This window comes from Rhincodon typus, chromosome 38 (genome assembly GCF_021869965.1).
Source record: "Rhincodon typus isolate 14 chromosome 38, sRhiTyp1.1, whole genome shotgun sequence".
Lineage (NCBI taxonomy): Eukaryota > Metazoa > Chordata > Chondrichthyes > Orectolobiformes > Rhincodontidae > Rhincodon > Rhincodon typus.
Window position 1 is genome coordinate 3667573 of NC_063369.1, and position 25622 is coordinate 3693194.

General features: G+C 42.1%; 2 protein-coding genes across 3 annotated transcripts in view; one reads left to right on the forward strand and one right to left on the reverse strand.

The window, feature by feature from the left end:
- LOC125487267 (AP2-interacting clathrin-endocytosis protein-like) overlaps positions 1-8105 on the forward strand; it is a 40683-nt gene extending 32578 nt beyond the window's left edge. For both annotated transcript variants that reach the window (XM_048618117.1, XM_048618118.1), the window contains exons 4-5: positions 859-1052; positions 5409-8105. In XM_048618117.1, coding sequence (XP_048474074.1) covers positions 859-1052; positions 5409-7621 — 2407 coding nt within the window. In that variant the 3' untranslated portion in view covers positions 7622-8105. The remainder of the gene's footprint in view (positions 1-858; positions 1053-5408) is intronic.
- A 5406-nt stretch (positions 8106-13511) lies between these two features.
- c38h19orf67 (chromosome 38 C19orf67 homolog) lies at positions 13512-22098 on the reverse strand. Its single transcript, XM_020535615.1, has 6 exons — positions 21668-22098; positions 20536-20680; positions 17337-17437; positions 16260-16448; positions 15428-15577; positions 13512-13764 (listed from the first exon to the last, which is right to left on the reverse strand). The coding sequence occupies exons 1-6, from the start codon at positions 22096-22098 to the stop codon at positions 13512-13514; spliced, it is 1269 nt and encodes a 422-aa protein (XP_020391204.1).
- Positions 22099-25622: the final 3524 nt, after the last annotated feature.

Sequence of the window (25622 nt, forward strand, 5' to 3'; positions counted from 1 at the left end):
ATCCACTGTGTGTATTTAACTTTGCCTTCATTCTTTGAAATGACAAAAAATCCACGATCTATCTTTTTTGGTCCAAAATGGATAACCTAACATCCTGCCTGCCTACAGCTTTGTCCATTCATCTAATCTATCAACATCTAATTCTAACTTTGTCAATAGTCTGTAATCCTGCCCAATTTTGTCATCAAATTTTGATGTTGGACATTTTGTATTGTAGTGTTTTGCTTCTACTGTAAATTCAGCTGCTTGAAACGCAAGCCATTTATTGCACGTTGCCCCTATATTTAGGATGTGATGTTGGTCTGGAGTCTGCAGTTCAGGTTTGTGACTGTCTGGGTAACAGCTACAGTAGTTTCTGAGCTAAGAAATGGCACCATCTGCTGGCTTCATGAGAAATGGCAGCCCAGAACTGTCCAGCAGCTTGAAGCTCCCCCAACTCGAATATTGTTAGATCACAAGAAATAAGAACAAGAGTGGGCCATTTGACCCCCTCAGGTCTACTCTGCCATTTAGTAGGATCATGACTGATCTGACACTCCTTGGTCCAATTTCCTTGTCACCCTCGCTTTCACCAACTGGTCATGAATCATCCCCACCTTTTATAAACTTGCCTAGAATTCCAAGGCAAGTCTTTTACTTGGGAACAATATTAACTCATGGGATGGGTAGCACAAGCCAGTAACTTTCTTGCATTAATGGCCACTAGGTGTTGCTGAAATTACAATAGATGCTGTCTGTTTCGCTAAGTAAAATATACTTTTTGCAGTCTAACTTGCTTTGCATTCAAACATGGCTGAAGGGTGTATATGGGATTTTATAACCGTGTCTTTTAGCAATCTCCCGATTTTTCTTTTAAAGACCAGATGCCACTACTTCAAGCCACTTGACCCAGAGTACGGGATCACTGAGGAGACAGCCAGTACCTGTCAGCACAGGAGCACCAAGGAAACAGCCGCTACCGAGAGTTCCTCGTGACCGATCCCATCCAGCTCAATCAGGTGTCCTGTCAACAAAACCTCAAACAGGAAAACCTGTCACCTCTTTGAACAAAGGTGGGGGAGAGGAAGAACTAAGTGCTTGAAAATTAAGAACTTTTAGCACTAGCCATGCAGCTATATTTTGTGTGCTGGTGGGCTCTTGAGTTGAAATCTTTGAATTCCCTTTTGAACTGCAAATCTGAAGTGGGAAAATTGGGAACAGTTTGTGCAATTTTGGCACTTAAGAATTTTGATCAGACTCTACCCCACTCCAGTGAATTTTTCTTTTTCCTTTTCCTTTTAAATTTTATTTAAAAATTTCTCCACCCCTCAGATGAGAGCTGAGTTTCTCCATGTCTCTAACATCCTTTTTCTGTGTAACACTAGCAAATGCAACATTTTTATTTTCCTTTAAAGTCACAGTTGAAAGGTTTTCCTGTCCCTTGCAATGTCCAGGGACACACCACCTGTATGTCTCAGGAAAATCTGAGATTAGAGAAGGTTTTTCTGTACATGTACAGTTTCTCCCACCTCTCCCCTTTTTTTGATTGCAGTATGGTTCAGCTATTGTGTACAGACTTGGATGGGATACAGCTGAGATTGCTCTGAATGGTACTGGGACTAAATGAATTCAGTTTCTATATTCCAGTAACACAACACTTTATTAACTGGCATCTAGTAGGGCTAAATGTGCCAGTTGATCAAAAATTCTAGTTGATAGAGGCTTCTGCAGTCCATGTGGAAACAAAGTAATGGAAATGTAATGCAGGAGGTATACACATCACTGTGTAAAGCTGGATGAACATAGCAGGCCAAACAGCATCAGAGGAGCAGGAAAGCTGAAGAAGGGTCCAGACCCAAAACGTCAGCCTTCCTGCTCCTCTGATGCTGCTTGACCTGCTGTGTTCATCCAGCTCTACACCTTGTTATCTCAAGTTCTCCAGCATTGGCAGTTCCTACTATCTCTACACATCACTGTGCTCTGTTTATGGGATCAATCACAATGTAACTTTCCAGCAAGTTCTATTTAAGACAAGAAGTCTTCTCACTCATGCCCTCAACTGACTACTCAGACATTGCACTTAAATAGAAAACATCACAGTATTTGAGGTATAATAATATCTCTTGGCTTATTGAGGGTGTCAGTTAAGATTAATGTGCTGAAGCATTTGATGTGGAAGGCCTGACTCCAATCCTTGGGGTATTGGAACCAGATTTGGGACGAGGTATCTGTTCAAATTGAATGGTCCCAGTGCTGTTCTGGCTCACCCCACTGTGAAGAAATGCTCAACGTGTTCTAGGAAATTTGAGTCAATTGGCATGCATTTTAAGGTGGGTGGGCAGGGAAGTTTGATGACGATGAGCAAGTTTCTTGTACAGTAGTAGGAGTCTGGAACACACTGCCAGGGTAGTGGTGGAGGCAGATATGATAGGGGTATTTGAGGGACTTTTAGATAAGCACATGAATGTGCAAGGAATAGAGGTATATGGACCAAGTTCAATTTGGTGTCATGTTCAGCACAACATTATGGGCCAAATGGCCTGTTCCTGTGCTGTACAGTTTTACTTTCTATAGTTAAAGTACAACAAAGAAGACATTGGAATAATTTAACTGTATTGGGAAATCTTGAGAATAATTTATTAACTAGTTAACCATTCCAATGTAGTAACATCCATAAACACTTGGCAAAAGGCAAATTTCAGAACTCTCATGCAGCCCCACCTTTTTTTTAGCTGTAACCACGAGACCAGTGAAAATAGCTTCTGCTTCTACTTCAACACCCCCAGCAGCAACTGCTGAAAGCTAAAGCTTCAAAAGCCTAGTTCTGTGGGAGCTTGACCACATCCATTCAGGCTGCTTCTATTGTTCTAGCATTTTTTTAAGGGAAAAACTCCAGGACACTACAAGCTGTTTACATGTTTTCAGTAAACAGCTTGCACCTCTGCCTTAAAACCTCCCCCAAAAAATGACAAAATACCTCTCAATGCCACAGTGTAGTCACAAACTTAAAGCAGAAACAATGAGAGAATATCATACCAATAACACATGTTAAACTCTTCAGATTTGGGTTCCTGTGGTGCAGTGGCAGTGTCCCTACCTCTGAGCCAGGAGACCTGTGTCCAAGCTCTACCTGCTGCAGAGGCATCCATGTACATGTTGACTAAGCAATCTCAAGATTGGGGAGGGGGAACTAACTGGGGTGGGAATATTGGTTAGGGAGATGGTCTTGTAAAGACAAAATGCTGGCTGAGGGTAGGGAGCATGAAGTTTGGTCCCAGCTGGTTAGTGTTGAGGAAGGAAAGGTACAATACTAAGTGTATTCTACAGACCTCAATAGTGAAGAATTTAAATGCTTTGCAGTGCAGAGTGTTGGAATAAAAAGTGAAGAGCTGAGAAATGTTTGTTTTTAAGTATATTGTAGACAAAGTGCCTGTCGGGTGATCTTTCAGGCAAGAGTAAAGGTGAACTTCAGTCTGTTCTTTTCCTGGGATGGGGACATCACTGATTTGGCTGTGATTTTATTGCCTATCCCTAGTCATGCATCTCCTGATGCCTGGTTTCTATTAGATCCAAATTCCAGTATCTGCCATTAGCAGGATTCAAACTTGGGTTCCCCAGAACTTTCAGCTGGGTCTTGGGATTGATTAATCTTGTGATTGTTACCAGTTATGCACTCCCTCCCCCAGATGGGGGTGGTGGGGGGAGTAAGGAATATTGGCTGGGGTCAAATGGAGAGACTGATGATTGTTAAATCCTTACTAAGGTGAAAGTTGAATGGGACTCCCTTTTGATGAGGGAGATGGTGGTTTGAGGGGAAAATGAGCACTGATTAAAAGGTGCAGTGGGCCTTGCGAGGGATGGGTTGATCTGGTTGAGGGAAGCAGAACAAAGCACATTCTTTCCAAAGGAAGAAACATCAGGAACAGCAATACAAAACTGTGGCTGTGGGAGTGACTAGAAAGGCAGCCTGGAATTGGAGTCTATGAAACCCTGGTCTGTACAGGATGCTGGAGGAAGTCAGGTTTGAGAGGGGTTGGGTTATGCAAAGTCTCTTTCAGTTTTGGGGAGGTGGTAGAGGATTACAGTAGCATTCCTTGTCAGGGAGGCTAGACCTAGTAACTAGTGGGTAGCTTTTTGAAGTCTGTACCTGGAGGAGGAAGAAAATGAACTAGTGACTGGAGAGGTTTAGGTAGTGGGTCAACAGTATTTGCTTAAAGTTGAGGGTTTAGTGGGTTACAGAAGACCGAAAGGACAGCAGTAGATAATGGTCATATGGATTTTGAAACATGGCCAAGAAAATGAGTCTTAAAAATTCCCCTCTGAATTAAAAATGAGGATCCATATCCAATTATATAAAAGACTTAATGACCAAAGTGGAGAGTCATGATGGATTCCTGTTTACAGACTTTGCTTTCCCCAAAGATCAGCTTTAGAACAACCTTTGGGAATTTATATATTGATCACTGTGGAAGTTGTTTAACTTGTATCAAAGGGACAGTGAAGATGTGAATCTTCAGCAAGAGGATGGGTATAGACAAGTGGAATGAGAAGACAAGTGATGAATGGAGTGTGTTAAAACATTTTGTGGTCAAAATTGGGAGTGGCGTTAAGGTCTTAATGACCCCGGTTTAGAAGGTTAGAGGGATGGGAAGTTCAGCTGTGCATGGATTTGAGTTTGCAGGACAGTGGTTAGTAAAGCAAATGGGATTTTTAAAAATAAAGTTGGGCATTTCCGTCCAAAACCAGGAGTATTATGCTGCATCACTAAGTTCTGGTCAGCCCCCTTGCATTTTTGCATCCAGTTCTGGTCTCCTAATGGATGCATCTAGGATGAGGATTTTATTCCAGATGGGAGAAGGTGGGCTTGTTCTCCTTAGCAAAGGAAGTTTGAGGTGAGATTGGTGTTCAGATGGTTTTGGATAAAGTAGACCAAAAGAAACACTTCCTCTTGGCTATCGCAAACTGGGATTGGGGACTGAGATGGTGGAATGAGGAATTTTGAGTGCCTTGAACAGCAAAAGTGGTGTAAGCAGAAACTGACTTCAAGAAAAACATTCAGTCACTTGAAAAACATATTGCAAGGTTGGGGTGGGGGGGGGTTACTTGATGACTCCAAAGGAGCTAGCATAATTTTGATGGACAAACAAACATCTATGCCCTACGTGATGCTTAAAGGAATTGATATTTCTCTCCAATCTCCTCTGGAAATCCCTGAACAAGAGGAAATGTTAGTTTTAGAATGGGGCTGTTCAAGAAGTGTTTGTATGAAGTGCTTCTACAAAGGGTTGTGGAAATCCAAAATACCCACCTTTTTTGAAGCTGACCAATATTTAAGGTGATCCCTGCTCACTTGTTCAAGTACTGGATAATGATGGAAAGAGCTGTAATGGTTTTTTCCCTCCACTTACTGTTACCACTTTCTCTTCCAGATGTTAAGTCAGCCACTTCACTGACAACCCGCTCCAGCTCTGAACTCAAAGTCACCCGAGCAGTGAAGTCAACAAAACCGATGTCTGCAAAACCCTCAGAAGCAGAGGGGAAGACCTTAAATGCAAGAGTGAAGGGTCAACTGCCTAAAGTGTCTACCAGATCCACTGCAAGACCACAGCCAGGTAACACCACTTCAAAGATGTCTGCAGGAAATGTTCCCAAACAATCGACTAAACCTTTGAAGAGAAATGTTGAGAAGCAATCCTTGCCAAATAAGATTCTGTCATCCTCTGCCAGGAAGCCTATTTCTGAAAACTACGTTGATGAGGAAATGAGGGCTGTAGGGCAGGCAGGAGCTCTGCCAAAAATGCCAGCTAAGGTAGAGTGTGCAGTGGTCAATGAGGAAATGAGTGCAATACTGTCCAGTGAAGATGTGACAGTGATTCCTCAGGGGCACCTAAAGATCGAAGAATTTCCATCTCCCCAGCAAATGCAGTCAGCCCCTTGCCTTAGCAACACTGAAATTATCTTGATCTCAGCTGAAGAAGTAAAGATGGAGGATGAAAAGGTAGAAGCAAACTCTTGGATGAGAGCAAACACAGTAGCAGAAGCTGAAAAGGAAGATTCAACAGAAGCTATTATTGACTTGGATGAAGGAAACGAGGGTCTGAGTGACCAAATGACAGAAGCTGATTTAAACTTTCATCAAAAAAATGAAGAGCAAAGCCTTGGCACTCCTGATTCATTCAAAATGCCTGTCAAAGTGGACTCGAGCAAAACTGAAGCTGAACAGTTTAATGATGAGGCCAATACTCCCATTAATGGGAAAACTGATTTGAACAACTTGCAAGTACAGCATTTGCTTCCTGAATCTGGTTCACCAACTTCAGGAAAGGCCATGTCTCAGAGTTCAACTGAGGATGGGTCCCCAATGGAAGATGGATCAGCCAACATCAATGGCAGTGCTGCCCCTGTGCCAACGCTGCAGGATCTGGCACCTCGTGCAGGGCCACCTTCAGAATGTTGTCTTGATGACAGTTCTCCTGAGATGGACAGTCATCTATCTAATGTAGAGAAAGTAAAGCTTGGCTTGTATGAGTATTCTGAAGAGGCAGATACAGAAGAATCTCCTAATGAGCTTTGCCCTGAAACTCTTCAAAGTGAAGTCAACCAAGATCACCTCTTTGAATCTCCAAACCTACTGGAGACCAGACAAACCAGACAGGTGGAGGGTTCTGTCCTGCTATTAGAGCAGAAGCTGGGAATTTCAGAGGAGTCACATGAAGACCAGGGTGTTTCCAAGTCAAGTACACTGAGTGGTCCTGACTTGGCAGGAAAAAGTAGCAGTACCACCAGTACTCCTGAGGAGCTGAAGGACTATGACAGCAGTTCAGGAGTAGAATCAAAGTCTGAGAAACTAGAATCTGGGGACCTTTGTGTTCCTCAGACTATACTGAGCCCACTAGATGATCTGGATCAGGATTTGGGGATTCACTTGGAAAGGGTTGATGAAGAGCCAGATACATTTGCAGCAGATGATCTACATGGTGATCGCTCAACAGAGCCCATGGTGTCTTCGGAGGATGAAGACCACTTGGAGGCTGACTGTGAAAGAGTGAATGAGTCTGGCCAATGTGGTTTGGAAGGAATTGACAATCCAGTATTTGAGGACAAAACCACAATGGACTCTAAATTGGAAGCACCGAACCACGCTGCTTCCTCAGGCTCCTTCAAACACTTGACTCTTCATGCTGTGGATGAGAGTGAAGAACTTACAACAGCTGAGGCTCCTCATTCCCTTGCTTCTCAAAACTGCATGCAGTTGGCTGTTGGATCTTCAACAGAAGTTTCCCCTTGTGGCCAAAGAGCAGGCCTTGCAATGGACCATCAGTCTTGTGGAGCTGAAGTAAGCCTTTGTCTTGAGAATAGTCTTCCTCAGAATGTGGGAGATGCTATTGTTCCTGAAGTGACTTTCTCACCTGTCAAAGACAGTGACCTGGCAGAAACAAAATTGGAGTCTGATCAATCCAAGTCTTGTGATGTTGAGGAACCTGTTGCAAGATATCCAATGGACCACCTTGATGAGGGTGTGATTAATGTGCAGAAGCTGTCCACTCCTACCACTGATGCAAATGGCAATCACATGCTGCATCAGCAGCGGTACTACGCTGCTTGTGAAAAGAATGATAGGCTGTTGACAGGTAACGTATAGAACTTGGTTAAATGCAATTGTATCCAAAGGTAAGCTGACTAAATCATGAGGGTAAAGGATCAGTGAAATAGATGTTAATATCAGATGGGAAGCCTATGACTTGGACTGAATTCTGCACTGAGCTTGATTTGCATGCCTGTAAATTTTTTTTACCCTAATCAACAAATTCTGTATTATGCCACTAAATCATCTATTCCAGTAGTGAGGCTGAAATATGTTCAAAACTTTTCTCCTCTGGTAGTCACTTTTTTTTTTGGCATAACACTGGAATTGGCCATTTCAAAGAGGGCTTGTCCTCAAATTACTGCTGTCTGTGTTTTTTTTTGATTAGGTGCTGGGAAGGTGCAATTTGGTCTCTGACCTCACCCCTATCTCCCCAGTCAAGCCCATGTAATTGTAATGAACTGACACAATTGGCTGAGAAACCAGTTAGCATGTGTTCATAGATGCATCACTTGTAATAAATTTTAGCATTGAACTGCAATCTGGCTGTTTCTTTTTGTGAATGTAGTCTGGTAAAAGCAGCCCTTTGGACAACATTTTGAAACAGTTCCCTGCTTTTCATTCTGAAAATGTACAGTCTCTCAAGATCCTTCATTTCCTTTCAATCGGTCTACGATACTGCAATCATGACTTGGAACTTGTGTAACAGCTTGCTTGCATGTTCCCTCCAGTGGAGAGTTGTACAATTGTACTGTTGACCAGTTGAGGGCTTATTGGGTGATTTGGTCTCCAATTACTGGGGCAATGGTTCACCTATCAAATGAAAAGCATCTCTGCTGTTGTCTAAGTTACTGTTTTACAGTGGTGGTCTAGACTTGTATTGAACATTTTTCATCTGGGATAGATCTGTCTAACCTCTCTGTCACAGTAATTTCATATCTGTGTATTGACTTTAATTCATTTCAAATAAATTGTTTCTGAAGCAGTGGCCTTTCTAACAAACACCTTTTTCTATAAGACTGCTAGATTGGAAACAACCAGTGAGTAAAGTTGCTGTCATTCAACTAAAGTTACAAAATATTTTAGGCACTCTGATCTCTGGCAATCCCAGCCAAGCAACTGTTTGACTTGCATTTTTTTGTCTCATTTCACTTTTTGTCCCCTTTCTGACGCTACAATTGCTACTTGTGTGTGTATATACGGAACAAAAATGAAATGTATGTGAATTAATCAACTGTTGAAGCTTTGTGTCCTGCAAAGTAGTTCATACTCCAAAGATATGTAATGGATGTGGGCTTCATCATTTTAATTACTGTCTGCAGATTGAGACTGAAGTGTTGCCTGTACTTGGAATAAGACACACTTTCATGCTGCTTCTATAGTTTGCTTTGGTTGGTGGTTTTGAATTTTTGCTCCACCTAATCACACTAATTATAGTGAAGCAGAATTGGGTAAATTTGCAGGTGAGACAAGGTAAAACAGTCCTCTTGTGAAGTGAATGTGGAGAAATTGCCAATGGCCAACTATTGACAAGTTTAAGTGGGCAAAGACTTGGTGGATGTGGGGGAAAATGTGGTTCTGTTTCACAGGAAAGTCTGTGAAAGGTGACTGCAGAATTCCAAGACTTAGCTAGATGACTTCTGCAGAAGTCCATGTTTGAAGCCAGGTGCAACAAATAAATGAGAATGTGATGCTTCCAAAAAGACACAGGAATTAAAGGGATGTAAAATTACACAGGACACAGATCACACTTCCAACACCCTATAGTTCTAAGGAAGGATGTAAATTCACTGGTGATTCAGAGGTGGTTTCATTTTATTAGCCTGGAATGAGCAAGTTCTATGCAAATGGATTGGACAGACTGGACTTGTTTTCACTGGTGGTTAGAGTGAGGGGTGACTGTTCAAGGGTATAAGAACCTTGAATGGTCTTGACATGGTGGAAGTAGAAATGGAAATGCTTTACCTTGTGGGTCAATCCACAACTATCCAAACTTTTTTTCTAGAAAAGTGACCCCAAATTAAGATTTGATCAGAAATTGTTGTGACCTTTTGGAACTTTTTAGTCTTGTGGTGGAAGTTGGGTCATTGAATATTTAAGGTGGAAGTAAACCCCTGGGGAAGGAAAACTCATTGTTATCAAGATCAGTTAAGCATTGGAATGTATAACACCAAATCAAATCTCTACTCATTTCTAGTCCATCCATTCCCAAACAATAGGATCAATTATATTGTTGTGCAGGAATGCCTGTCATCTAGTTTATCACAAATGTGCTTGTGCTCACTGTCTACATCTTACTCTGTGCAAACAATTACATCCTTCTAAGTTGTAGATTTGCATGCACAAGGTGGATTTTTGCTGCTTGAACTATTCTCTCAATCTTCAAGTGCTGTCAACTGTTGCAGGCCTCTTGAGCGATCAAACACCACTACAGCCGCATGCTGGTGTACCATGGATATCACCACCGCTACCTCCTATCCTTTCCACCATCTATGAAGTAGAAACAGCAGAGGAGACCAGGTTGGATGATGACCTCGAGAAAGAGCAAAGTCAGAAACCGACAGGCTGGCGACATCCTGAACTCATCGAGGAGCCCAGTGAGAGGGTCTTGATGCTACAGATTGAACCGGTGAAGGTTGTGCAGCAGCTGATCAACCAGACGTTGCTGCTCTCTGGAGATGGTACGAAATTACAAAGTAAGGTGACAGTTGACCAAGCAGAGCTGAGCAAGTGGACAGGTCTTATATCACCACTAGATGACTCCACAGCCAGCATCACATCTGTCACCAGCTTTTCTCCTGAAGATATTTCCTCTTCCCAGGGTGAATGGACTGTAGTGGAGCTAGAGACTCATCACTAAATTTTTATTTTTCTTCTTGCTTGTACGTTCTAGCCTCAAAAGGTAGTGGTTCTAAGTCGGTTGGTAAAGTTAATTTTTTAAAAAAAAGTCATCTAGACTAGGGGCCACATGCCCTGGTGGGCTTTGTATGGATTTATCCAAGAGCACAATGGTGGTATGCTCTAAGTGCTCAACAATGTTTTCAAATTCCTACTTCCAGGTCCAAGACAATGCATTTTATGATGGGAACCAGCCTTGAAGTACTATTATCACTTTTTTTTTGTTCTTTTTATTTTAAAAAAAAAAAAAAAAAAAAAATTGTACTTCATGCATTCAACAGGTTTGGAGTTTTTCACAGTATAAAGGCTTTTGTCTGGATCTTCAACCTGACAAGAACTCTTGTTCCCTGAATTTGAATGTTGTGTTTGTGTATCTGCTCCAAAGCTGCCTAGATTTTAATGGTAATCTCCAATGATGTTTGTGTTCCAACTTGAGGGTTATTTGCTAAACTTGGGTGCAAATAACTTTTAATATTTTAGCTACAGTTTTTTAAAGCATTTTCTGACAGGTGATTTTGAACAAGGTGTAAGTTTGCAATGAAGATCTAATGCTGTGTATCTAATGTAGCTAGATAGTTCAAGATTTAGCTCTTTTTTTTTTTAAACAGCTGTCTTGGGCTCTTGGCTATGTGCCTAGCTTTGTCTAAGTTGCCTCTATCATTGTTTTATTTGTAAGTGGAAACGTTACTACCAACCAACCTTGAATTTTTGAAAAGGGAGGAACAAAATCTCTTAAGATGGAATTCTAGCAATTTAGGTTTGCTCTTGCAGCCCAAGTTCAGAATTTTCTCTGACCTCCTCACCCCACACTCCCCCCAAAAAAAACTGGAACGTGTAGAAGCCATGATGCAGACCTGAGGTCGTCTCCTCAAATGAAGAATGTTTTGTCTCTAGTGCATTGGTGCAATTATTTTTGCACATTTTCAAGGATCCCAGTGGATGAACTGTTACTTAAGTGTCCTTAGATGTGTAGTATGCAAAGATGCAGGGAACACTCTTTTTTTTGGAACAAAGCAACAATTTTTATACAGCCTTGTATTTGCAAGTAAACTGGGTATTCTATATTTGCTTTTTGTTTTAGTCTACAGTCCCTTGGCTTTAGGATCAACATGCTGATATACTGCCCATGACCCACAGATGTTGGCTTGCATAGGGTAATTTTGACTTTAAATCTGAAGGTCATACATTGAGCAGTAACTTTTAAAGACGGGACATCAGACTTTGAACACTTGCATCCTAACTGGAAATAAGCAATGTAAGTAAAAAGTGGTAAATGAATGCAACATCTTAGCTAGGATTTTCATCTAACTGGCATTAGCTGTTTAAAATTAGTAGTAATCTCTGGGATGAGAGCCACATGAGTCCTCTTTAAACTGACAGCAGGTGCATATTGTGTGCTGCACTACCTCCAGTTGTTTTTTTTAACTGCCAAAAATGCAAGATGTCCACTAAAGCAATCCAAGGTAATTAGACATGGACAATTCAACTTTTGGCCTTGCCAGTGATTTTAGTTTAGTTTTTTGCTTTGGTGGTTGTTCACTTTTTTGAAGTTGTTCATTCTTAACAATTTGTTTTGCATCCAGTTTACTGGTAAATCTTTATCCAGTGCTGATAACAAACAGTTTAACAACAAACTGGATTTTAGATTTTTCTGCCCAGGTCCAAAATGGACATTGCTTTCATACAGCATTCAATTAGCTATTTCTGTGGGGCACTGGTGTATATACTAGTTGTGCTTACCTGTAAAGCAATGGGTCAAGAACACACTTTCTGTGATAATTAAAATGCTTTAGGTTGCATTAATACCTACTTTGGGTACAGTTTGAAATTCTAGAATTTCAAGCCATATGTCAAATAGTCAATTTGTTGGATTGTGCCAGAACTGTAGAAAAGCTGTACAGAAATTTGGACATGTGCTCTATAAGCACATCAGGGTTAAGACTGTCCAAATGGTAAATGTTTTATTTTTTTAGTGGTATTTTTTAGGTTATGCTGACTTTAGTTTTGAATTTAAGTTGACCAATAATGTATTTAGCAGTCAGATCATTGTTTGGGCAAATCAAGACCTGAACCTATTTTTTTTGAGATCTGATGATACACTTAATGGAATTTTTGTTGATTTGTCTTACAGCTATGACAGCATTGCCTGAGTGCACTTTTTTGGGTCATTGAGCTTGCACTGGTTCATAAAGTTAACAAATTCATGTTTGCATGAGTGATTTTTCTGAAGCATTAAGTGTTTTGCTTTTGACATGCTAGAAGAAAATGCAAAGCTGAAGTACAACACTTCCTAACCAGGTTACATTTCTCTCTTGTGGAAAAAGTGCAGGATTGAGATTGAAGTCTTGAGTCTACAAACTAAATGTTGACTAAAGCATGAAATACATTTAAGACAGTGACTCAGCTTTAGCTGCTGCCAAATGGCCTTCCCCTGTATGATTTTCTTGTGAAGGTGTATACTGAATTAAAAAAAAGTACAAAAAATGTTGAGTCAATGTCTCTGATAGGAATAAATGAGTCTGACTTGTGGTTTGACTAGTTTATAAGTGATCTTGTTTTATTAAAAACTTCATAGTTGAAGCTTCCACTTTATGAATGCTTACTAGTTTTTTAAGCATGCTTTAATCTGGCTGCCTGTACTAGTACATGTTCCTTTTTACACATCCCTAAGCTCTTTTTATCACCAAGTCAGTTGTGAGGCATCTTAATACATTTTATATGGTACACTAGTGTACAGACTTGTTACTGCAGAAATCTGTATCTAGATACAATGTTCCCTTAATGCATTTAAAAGCTTGATCCAAGCCCTTCCCTACCAAATCAATTTCTCTACTCTAGTGACTAGTTTTTAAATATAAACCACTTTACTTTCAGCTGTGCCCTTTTTTGTGACTAAGTAAATAGACTCTGCCTTTTTGTTTGGGGAAGCTGGTCCTAATTAGCATCTAAGACCAGAAGGTGGTGTTTGTTGTTTTCCCTACTCCATAAGTCAATAGCTCTTCAGCAAATGGTCCTTCTTTGAAATTGGAACTTTGCCTGTGTGAATGGGTTAACTGGTAAAGGACTCTGAATTGAGTCCAGTTGGAACCACCTGGCAGTTAGATGTTGGGAGGTCCGTGTGACTCTGGATCTCTAAGTAAGAGGACTGTTTCAGTTTGGGGGGGCAAGTTCCTGCAAGGTCAGCTGATCTCTGACTCAAAAGGATGTCCACGAGGAGATCTGTAGCAGCAATCTGCGACGGTTCCTCAAACCCAATAGTGACAAGGAGCTCGTAGTCACCTCGAGGCTGCTTGTATAGAAACCTAAAATCCATAAATAGGTGACTTAGACAATGCTAGAACTCTCTCCATAAACAATCCCATATTGCAGACTGAATTATGAATTGATTTTTCACCAGCTGTTACAGCACCAGACCTGAGTCTTTTTACTTGCACAGAACCTCTTTATGGGGTAAGTATAGTCTTGTTTTTTAAAGGTTTTTTTTTCTTTAAAGCTTATAATTTAAGTTTTCCCTGCACATTAGCCATAACTTGGACAGTACCTCCTCTCTTCCTCCCTTCAAGAAGCAGGACGTAAAGGCTAATATTTTTTGGTTAGATACATACATACTTTGTTCAAGTTCAGCCCCTGTCCTTAGCTCACCACTGCAGAGTAATTTGTATGGAATTTACAACTGTTCAAAGTGGCACATGGTGACTCAATGCCTAGTACACCATATCTATCTCCACACAAAGAATCCAAAACATAATCTAATTCTATCACTACTTCATCTGAAATAGCAAAATGGCATTTGTTTTCTTTTTTAGAAACAGTGAACTACACCTCTTCCATGTTACAGTGCAGTGCTATGGTTATAAAGCATGTCTGTTTCTTGGCCTGAAATGAAGTGCTAATTTCCCCTCTCATTTCCTTCACTTGATTTCCTTTACTCAGCTTGGATGGTACAGATGAAGGCCATGACATGTAGAAGTGATCAATGATGAGAAAATTTAAATGCAGTTGTAATGAGGTGAATGGGCATTTTGGAGTGTTTCACTCCCTTCACCTCTCACTCTTTCCATTCCCTTGTTCAATAACAATCCACCATCTTACAGGTTTGTGACCTTATTTTCAGTGATTTGTAATCCAACAATAAAAATTCCTTCTGCTACAACTATGGGAGCTAATACAGTTTAACCTCCCATCTTTTCTTTTGGTGGAAGTCTGAGCTAGACTGAATAGGATTGGATATGGTACTTCTAAGTGTTCCTGTTTAACTTTTTTTCAGCCTTTTGTTTTATTTAACAAGCAATGCACAGTCTGACAAACTGTTACAGCATGGATGTTCAATAAAGAAAAATCTTTTTTGGCCTAAACTCCACAACACAAACAGCACCTTCACAACAGCCAAAGTTCTGCACTGCACGAATAGTATTGACATATCAGAAGCCACTAACTTAGACATAAGCAGTAGAATGGGGAAAGCTACAACTGATCAACATCTGGACAATGAGTAGACTGATTCCACTTAGGAGTAGAGGTATTGGACCACCAGCACCTTCAGTTTTCTGCTAAGCTACTCAGTATCCTGGTGCTGGGTTAAAATCCTGGAATTCCCTCTCCAATAGCATTATGGGTCAACCCACAGCAGGAGGACTGCAGTGGTTTAAGAAGGCAGCTTGCCACCACCTTCTCAAGGGCAACTAGGGATGGCCAAGAAATGTTGGCCAGCCACTGACACCCACATACCACAGAAAAAAAATTCCTGATTGCTAGTCTGTGTAAATTGAGGGTAAATGTATTTAGCAGCAGATCCTTGAGATGGAGTGCCTAGAGAAAGGATCTATTATTGAGAGACAATACAGTGGGGGTTGAGGGGCAGGGCAGAACAGAACAGAACCATTAACACAGACCAGTTAGGCTAAATAGCCTGTTTCTATGATCTAATTCATTCTATATCCTAGAAAGCTCAATAGCAGCAGTTACCAGCAAAGGAGATCTGGTTCCCTTGGAGATGGTTCTACCTGAATCCAGCGACCAATAGACCACAGGCGCCTGCTTTTGGCAGTTGTATTTTTGGAACTGGGCTGGCTATTGTCCATCACTTGATTAGCCTCCTTGAAACACAGGAAGTAACTGCACAATAATACAATGGGACAGGAGAAGTACTCTGAGGATCCATGTAGAAGTTGACAGTACAGCAGTAATGTAACTCAATTAGAAATGCTCAGAATAGGCAAACTATATAGTTATACATCTTCAAATAAACTAGCCTGTTTATTATGTTACAATGCAAGCTCCGGTCGTTTGAATACCTTGGAATGGTGGAATGGAACCACAGAATGGTTACAGCACTGAGATATATTGTTTGGTTCCTTGTGGCAGTGCTAGCTCTCTGAAAAGCAGCTTAGCTAGTCCTTTCCCCAAAGCTGCACATTTCTGCTTGTCTCTCTTCAGGTGCTCATTCAATTCCATTCCGAAAACCATATTTGAATCTGTCTCCACCACCTTTCAGTCAATGCCTTCCAGATCCTAACCACTTGCTGTGTCTTTTTTTTTAAAGAAAGGTCTTCCTATCACCTTTGGTTGCAGTGTCAATTGCGCTAAGTCTGTCCACTGGGAATAGATCCACCCTCTCGACTCTTACGTAGACCCTCTCAGAATTCTGAGCACCTTTATCAAGTCTCCTTTCAACATTTCTCCAAGGAGAACAATCCCAGCTTCTCCTGACTATCCACATATCATCATCCTGGAAATACACACAACCTTTATTCTCCACAGCCTCTCTAAATCAAATATATCAAATGCCTGTACTTACTATTCTGTACACAAATCTGTCCCATCGCCATAGGATGCTCCTTCAGTGAGGTCCACGTTCCACCGAATTTTCTTGAACAGCATGCTTGGCTCCTTTGCTGCTGTGTAAGGTACGGGCATGCAGTATCGAAAAGTAGAAACTCTAAACCAGTGCCCCAAACGGAACTCTCCTCTGTAGAAGTAGCAAATACTGGAGCGCCATAATTTAAGCCACCAAAAAGGAGAGGGGTGGGAAATTCGGGGATTGGAGTGATTGTAGGAAAATGATTAGAATCTTAGATTTTATTTGTTCATCTCACTGTCCCTGTCTGCAAGTAAAATCAAGTACACAATTAGCTTTTATCTACCCAATACCTGTCACCTGCTGACCCTATACATCAGAAAAAAATACCAAAACCTCCTAGGGGAAGTATCGATATACTAGAAGGGGACCAGGAATGAGGAATTTCACTTAGTGTGGAGAACCTAGGGCTATTCTCCGCCAATGATGGGCAAGGAGAAATTGCATTGCCGAAAATTCACAAAGTGTTTAACACAGTGAATAAGGAGAACCCATTCCCAATAGCAGGAGAACTGGAAGACATAGATTTAATGTGAATTAGTGAAATTATCAGAGGGGAGATGAGGATATTTTTCCACAGGGAACAATCTGTTGTGATCTGGAACTGGAAGAGGTGGAAGTAGATAGTAACGTTTGGGAGAATGGGATAAGTACTCCCATGTCATACAGGCAGCTGCTGTGATGGATTTGCATCACACTGAAGTTGAAACAACAGACGACTTGAGGATGAATTGTGGTCTCCATTATTTCTGATTGAGTTTGGCAAAGGAACTGCCAAAGTCAGACACTGATTCCCTTCTGTCGCTGTGGCCAAAACTGACCAGTTCAGGCTCAGAGTGCAGGACCATCAGACAGATCAGCGCAGGGCTATACCAGGGTCAATGCCAACACTCTGGTCCTGTCAAGTAGGTTGGCTGTTTGAAATGTTCGATTTCACGCATCAGGGTGTCTTCTTGGATTGTGGTTTCATTTTCCATTGGGCAGCTCATGATGGGGTTGGGTCAGGGTCCCCGTTACCTGCAGGGATCTGTCTCCTCCAGCGAGATGAAGCCAAAGGATGCATACATGAGGACCAGCTGCTCTAGACTTGAAGCCAGCTGCTGGGAGAACTGCAAAAGCTGAGAAAACACATTAAGGATCAGGCAGACAACAGAGAATAAAAAATCAGGAACTGCAGAGAGGACAGTCCACGGCACAAATAGCGACACAGTCCAACGTACGTGGGGATTTGTGTTGAAGTTTATGTCAACTTTCCTAACGAGTTAAAATACCAACATAAAACAAGGGTACAAATCAGAGGAGGAATAGGCAAAGGATTCTTATTGGTTTAATGTGCAAATTGAGGGGTATTTTGCATCACTGTTTACTGTGGAGAAGTATATGGAAGATAGAGAAATTGCGGAAATAAATAGTGACATCTTGAAAAATGTCCTTCTACAGGGGAGGTGGTGCTGGATGGTTTAATATGCATAAAGGTAGTAAATCCCCTGGATCTGATCAAGTGTACCCTAGAACTCTGTGGGAAGCTGGGGAAGTGATTATTGGGCCCCTTGCTAAGATATTTGTATCATCGATAGCCACAGGAGAGGTACCAGAAGGCTGGGGTTTGGCTACCATGGTGCCACCATTTACGAAAGGTGGTAAGGAAAGGCCAGGGAATGATAGACTAGCTAGCCTGACATCAGTGGTGGGCAAGTTGTTGGAGGGAGTCCTGAGGGACAAGAGTTACATGTATTTGGAAAGCAAGGACAGATCAGGGATAGACAACACAGTGTGGAGCTGGAGGAACACAGTAGGAACAGTACATCAGCTTTCCTGCTCCTCTGATGCTGCCTGGCCTACTGTGTTCCTCCAACTCCACACTGTGTTATCTCTGACTCCAGCATTGGCAGTTCTCACTATCTCTCAGGGATAGACAACACGGCATTGTGTGTCAGAAACCGTGTCTCACTATCTTGATTAAGTTTTTTGAAGAAGTAACGAAGAGGACTGATGAGGGCAGAGCGGTGGATGTGAACTATATGGACTTCAGTAAGGCATTCAACAAGGTTCCTCAGGGTAGACCGGTTAGCAGGGTTAGATCACATGGAATATAAGGAGAACTAGCCATTTGGATATAGTAGGAGACAGAGGGTGGTGGTTGAGGGTTGCTTTTCAGACTGGAGGCCTGTGACCAGCGGTGTGCCACAAGGATCGGTGCTGGGTCCACTGCTTTTTGTCATTTATATCAATAATTTGTATGTGAATATCGGAGGTACGGTTAGTAAGTTTGCAGGTGACACCAAAATTGGAGGTGTAGTGGACAATGAAGAAAGTTACCTCAGAGTACAACGGGATCTTAATCAGATGGGCCAATGGGCCAAGGAGTGGCAGATGGAGTTTAATTTAGATAAATGTGAGGCTTTGCAGTTTGGAAAGACAAATCAGGGCAGGATTTATACATTTAATGGTAAGGTCCTGGGGAATGTTGCTAAACAAAGAGACCTTGGAGTGCAGGTTCATAGTTCCTTCGAAGTGGAGTTGCAGGTAGATAGATAGGATAGTGTAGGAGGTGTTTGGTACGCTTGCCTTTATTGGTCAGTGCACTGAGTGTAGGAGTTGGGAGGTCATGTTGCAGATGTACAGTACATTGGTTCGGCCACTTTTGGAGTACTGTGTGCAATTCTGGTCTGCCTGTTATAGGAAGGATGTTGTGAAACTAGAAAGGATTCAGAAAAGATTTACAAGGATGTTGCCAGGGTTGGAGGGTTTGGGCTATAGACAAAGGCTGAATAAGTTTGGGCAATTTTCCCTGAAGCATCAGAGGCTGAGGGGTGACCTTTATCGAGGTTTATAAAATCATGAGAGGCATGAGTAGGGTAAATAGGCAAGATCTTTTCCCCAGGGTGGGAGAGTCCAAAACTAGACAGCATAGGTTTAAGGTGAGAGGGGAAAGATATAAATGGGACCTAAGGGGCAACTTGTTCACGCAGATGGTGGAGCATGTCTGGAATGAGCTGTCAGAGGAAGTGGTGGAGGCTGGTACAATTACAACATTTAAAAGGCATCTGGATGGGTGTATGAATAGGAAGGGTTTAGAGGGATATGGGTCAAATGCTGGCAAATGGGACTAGATTTACATAGGATATTTAGTCGGTATGGATTTGTTGGACTGAAAGGTCTGGTTCCGTGCTGGATATCTCTATGACTCTATGAAAGTGTGATCAGCCATTAATCAATTTAGGTGCAGAAATTCAGGACTGGTTTTAATTTGATGTAATATTAATTTTGGCATTGCAGTGTAAAATATTTAACTCTAAAATTTCTGCTTATAAATCCTTTCATGGACATGCCACTTATGTCTGTAACCTCCGCCGATGCCACAATCTTTCAAGTTCTCTCTGGACTCTTCCAACTTTGCCCAGGTTTCCCATCTGCATCAGCTCACCACCAGCAGCCATACTTCTGGCTCTTGAATTCACTCTTTTAATCCTCTCCCACCTCTCTCTCCTCTTTGTAGACTTTGAGAATGGTCTATATTTTCGACCCGACTTCAGTCACTGTCCTGATATCTCCTTAAGTGGCTCATCAAACCTTGTTTGATGATATTCCTGTGAAGTGCCTCAAGACACATTACTATCATCTAGAGGTCTTTAATATATGCACTTAATTGTGCCCAACAAACCATCTGGCATCTACCAGAAGCCATTCTCTAATAATGGAGATCCCTTCGATGTTCAGGTACAATCTAGTGCCGTTTTGCCCTCTGGAGTAGCTGAGTGCAAACTGAATTCTGGAAATTCCAGATAAAGACCTTGCATTTCTGAAGCATCTTTCAAGAACCCATGATTTCCTCATGTGCTCTCTAGCTGGTGAAGTGTAGCCACCACTGTAGGAAAAACAGCAGCCGATTTGCACTCAGCGAGCTCCCACAAAGAACAATGTGATAACAACTGGATCATTTGATGTGGTGAAGTGGAGCGAGGACTAAGTTTTGGCCAGAATCTGGGGAGAACCCTCCTGCTGTTCTTGGAAACATTGCCAACTGGTCAGGGCACATGGAGCATTGGTTTAATGATTCTCCTGAGGCACGGTAACTCCAACAGCATAGCACTCTCTCACTGGGACTATCAGCCTGGGATGCTGCTGTTCAAACCTCCCTGAAAACAGAGTGGGCAGGAGTTGCTCTGAATTTTTTTTTGTCAAATGCTTTTCAATCTTATTCCTGATGCATTACCCGTTTCTGGATATACTCGGGAAGAGGCTTCCTGTCAGAGTGAATACTGCGTGCTGTAGATTCCAGGTAGGCAAAGTATGGCTGGCACGTCTTCACAAAGATTGGCACGGCTCTTGCAAACTCCTCGTTGTGAATTCGATCTCTGCTGCAGGGAGGGAAACAGACTAAAGAACATCAATTAACAGACAGGCTAACCAATTGCAACAAAGCTGAGAATTTTCCAGGGAGGGGACTTTCACAGCATGCCCCATGCATTCGCCTTTAAACTCCCCATCCTCTTGTGTTCCATTTCATTCACTGTGAAGCAGGGGACCAACAGTCTATCTGCTTGACCGTACGTTTTAAGGAGCAAGCAGAAAACAGAGGAGTGAGAGAGAAAAGAAAGGCTCACTTAGCCTCAAATCAGGTAGAGAAAGAAGTGAAAACAGAGAAAGATTGTATTAAGAGAAACAGAAGGAAATATAAGAAAATATTTTAAAAATCACAAACGACAATTTACTACGTGTAGAATATGTAGGAATGAGGCTCTGTATTAGGCAGAAGGGTCTGATTCCATGTTGCACAACTCTATGACTCCAGTTCAGGGCAGGACAGTTTTATGGGTATTTGTAGAAATATATATTTCTATAGAAAGCTGCTTAGGCTATTACGTGGCTGCACCAATCTTCTGAATTTTTTAAAATGGTAATTGATAAGAAAACGCAACAACTTTGTGAAATGCACTGGGAGACCGTGGGTGAACTGTCATTCTTAGGAGGCCAAAGGCAGAGTGACACAAACTGTCCAGCAACTTGTGGTGATTTACAATTCACTGGGTAGCACTCTCTTTCACCAAATAGCACTGACTCATTTACTCATGGATAGCTGCCAGTGCCTTCAAACTGGTTCCAACATTAACAGCAAAATCTAGACCAACTATTAGATCCCATCATGGTTCTGATCATAAACCACATCTTGGCTGAATAGCCCTCTAAATCCAAGTCGAGAGGCAAAATTACAATCTGTGAGTCACAGACTTAGCGACAGAAGGATAGTACCAGCTGGCTGAAGACAAAATGATGAGGAATGGAACAGAATGGAATTGAGCTACACCTCTAAGGGGGAGTAAGAACAAACGTGAACTGAGCAATACCTGTACACCAGGTGGGTCTGGAATTCCTCTGCCTTCTTCAGCAGGTATTGAAGCTGCTGTTCTATTGGCTGAAGCTTCTCTTCCATAAGTGTGATATCGTACTGAGGTGCTTCACCCTCTGGCCCATGGGCCTGTTCCTCCTTCCCGTGCCGCAGTGGCGCAAAAATGGTGTTGTTTGTGACTGGTGCAGCAGAGGTCTGCGAAGCCTGCATGGTTGAAGAGCTGGAATAGGCCGGGGCAGGCATGAAGACCTGGTTCTCCTTTTTCTGTTTCTCTTGCATGGGCTGCCCCATCAACTGCTGCAATTCTGTTTCTGTCCAGTGAGATCCTTTCGGTTCTGTGTTGACAACATCCATCGAGCAGGAACATTTCAACTTGTCTCTCCTCTTGTACACCACAACGTCATGTCCATTAGTAACATTTTCCTCCATTCTGTATGTAACAAAGAAAGAATAGTTATCACACCACATCCAATAATACGCTCTTTGGACCTGAAGGTGGCTAGAAATGACGATGTTTATGTTGTTGACAAAGGGGCAGGAGGAGCAGGTGGGACAGATGGTGAGGGTGCCCTGAGCAAAATACAAAGGGAATGTTAATGTGAATAGTGGAGAGACGTGGATGCAAAATAGGTATTAATGGTCGGAGTGAATAGTAGAAAATGTCAGCTTTATTGAGAACAAACCCATGCAAACAAGACATGCAGCATAAAGAGTTGGGGTCAGAAAGGATATGTAACCAAAATGAAGGGCAGCGTTCATGATCTGAACTCAATGTTGTGTCCTGAAGGCTGTAAAGTGCCTAAGTGGAAAATGAGAAGGTGTTCCTCCAGCCTGCATTAGTAGGACTACTGCAGCAGACTCAGGACAGAAATGTTTGAATGACAGCGAGATGGTTTATTGAAATGGTGAGCAACGAGAAGGTCAGGGTCATTCTTACAGTCAGTGCACAGGTGCTCTGCAAAGCAGTCACCCAGTTTGTGTTTGGTCTTGGCTCTGTAAAGAAGACCACATTGTCAGCAGTTAACACAGTAGACCAGATTTAAGGAAGTATAAATAAAACTCTGCCTCAGCTGGAAGGTGTATTTGGGATGTTGGGCAGTAAGGAGGGAGGACATAACAGGGCAAGTGTTACCCCTTCTGTGATTGCACGAGAAGATGCCACGGTGAATTGGGAAAGCATTAGGATGATGGAGGAGTGGACCAGCTGGTTGTGGAGGGAATGGTCCTTGTGGAGCACTAACAAGGGATGGAAGGTATGTTTGGTGATGACATCCCATTGGAGTTGGTAAACAGGGTGAAAGTGACTATTTGTGTTTTCCTTTTGCTCATATTTCACCCCCACCCGTCTCCACATTCTACCATTTGTGTTCTAGGAAGGAGGGAAAAGGGGTGAGGAGCACAAAGTGCGAGAGATGGTCAGATGTCGCTGAGGGTCCTGTCAACCACAGTGAAGGAAAAATTGCCATTTGAGGAGTAATAAAAACAGGCACCCTGTGAACGGTGGCATCTATAGGACAGGTGTGACTGAGATGGAGAAACAGAGAGATTAGAGTGGGGATCCGTGCAGGATGTCAGGACATGTAGGCGAGCTAACTGTGGTGGTGGTGGTGGAGTGGGATTTGTAGTGGATCTTGGTGAACAGCCAACCCCAGAAATGAAAACAAACACATCTGGAAGGGAAAGAAATAGTCAGAACTGAAGGCGAGAGAAGGATGGAAATTAGATGCAAAACTGCCAAACTTTTCCAATGCCAGACGAGGGAAGGAAATCACATTAATCATAGAATCCCTACAGTGTGGAAGCAGGCCATTCAGCCCTTTGAGTTCACACTGATCCTTCAAAGAGCATCCCACCCAGACCCATCCTCCTAACCCTGCATGTCCCATGGCTAACACACCTACCCTACACTTTCCCTGAACACCATGGGCAGTTTAGCATGGCCAATCCACCCTAGCTTACACATTTTTGGATGTCATTGATGGACTGGAGAAAGAGTCGTGGGAAGGAGGTACAAGTAGGACTGGAACAAGAGTGTACCATAAACCCAGTAAAGAGACAGACATAACTAGGACCCATGTGGCTACCCGTAACTACACATTTGACTTGGAGAAAGTGAGACAAGTTAAAGGAGAAATAGTTGATGGAGAATGAGCTCAGCCAGGTGAAAGAAGGAGATGGCGGATGGGAACTGCTCAGGCCCCTTCTCAAGGAATGCTTGAAGAGCCTTCAGACCATTCTGATGGGGGATGGACATATTTAGAGATTGCCCTGTCCATTGTACAAAGGAGGCAGTTGGGCTCAGGAAGCTGGAAATTATGGAACTGACATAAAGCATCAGAAGAATCACGACTGTAAGTGGGAAGAGACTGGACAAAAGGGTTAAAATAGAGTCACGATAGGAAGAAATTAGTTCAGAAGGGCAGGAACTGGCTGAAACGATTGGTCTGCCAGGGCAGTCCTATTTGAGGGTTTTGGGGAGAAAGTAAAAGTGGACTATGCGGGTTTGGAATTACTGTGAGATGGGAAGACATTAACTGTATCTCCTGTAGAGATTTCCCCTCAATGACAGTGCCAGAGTCAAAAGCTGGCTATTTAATGGTGGGAGCTACAATTACAATATTTAAAAGGCATCTGGATGGGTACATGAATAGGAAGGGTTTAGAGGGATATGGGCCAAATGCTGGCAAATGGGACTAGATTAATTTAGGACATCTGGTAGGCACGGACTGAAGGGTCTTTCCCACTCTATGACTGTTAGATCCCTATGGCCCTCTGGGGTTAATTATTTACATCTGCCATTTCTCCAGCTGACTGGGTTTCCCTGTTTATCTGCCAGTCAATTCACCTGATGTGAAAGGATGAATTTGGGACATGACATACTTCCAAAATATTAGCAACAGGGTGGATGCAAAGTTACAGTGTCTGGCACGTTAATTCAAAAACAAGGCGAGGGTGTCATTTCATCTACATCAGAAAATATAGCTCCAAATAAATGGACGTATAGTTACAAGTAACTAAAAATTTAAGTACATTTTGGAAAGTAGTCTATGCGAATTTTTAAAAAGATTATGGTACACAAAGTTAAAGCAGAAACAGATCTCTCACCAAACTGATTCTGAAACAGAGAACATTTTTCAAACTTAGGAACACTCGCACGGATTCTATCAGTTACTGCTGTGTATTTTCAACAAATCCTTTATGACTTTTTTTTCCCAAACTTAAAATGAGTAGCTTCTGTTTACAATGTAATTTATCTTATTGGGGCAAATAGATTCGTCTTAAAACACGAACGAACATTAAATAAGGATGAGGATTTAGAAAACTTTATGTCAAACATAAATAATTGACCAGAAAAACTAACCTTTCTTTTGCAACTGAAAAGAAAAGAAAATATCTCAGGGATGGCAGATTGGGAAATCTTAAAACTTGTAACAAAATAATAAAAATGTTTGGGTGACGTTTTTAAAAATATACAATAGGAAGTTATAATATTTTTAATTTCGGCAAACTAACCCTTTTTCTTATTGGGGAAACATTAGCATGTTGAATTTCTGCAGAAGCAACTTTTTATAATACCGAAAGTGTTGTAAAAGTTTGTTTTGCTTACGATTATTAAAAGCTGTCTATCTGAGATCCAGCCTCCTCCCTGCGGCTCCGGTTCAAATATCAACACAGGCGCGCACCCAGCGAGCAGCTCCGCGGACACGCGCGCCAGGCAGGTTTCAATTCAGAAAAGGCGCGCGTTACCCGGGGAACAGTGCACGCGCTCCGAGCCGAACTGCCTCCCTTCCCCTCCCCCTCAAACAGGGTTGCGGTCATGGTTGGGAATTTAGACTAAAATTGGACATGAGATTGGGAATTTGGGTTAGTTTGGGTCTGAGATTGGGGTCAGGATTGGGAATTTAAGTTAAACTGGGAATGAGATTGGGAATTTGGGTTAGTTTGTGTCTGAG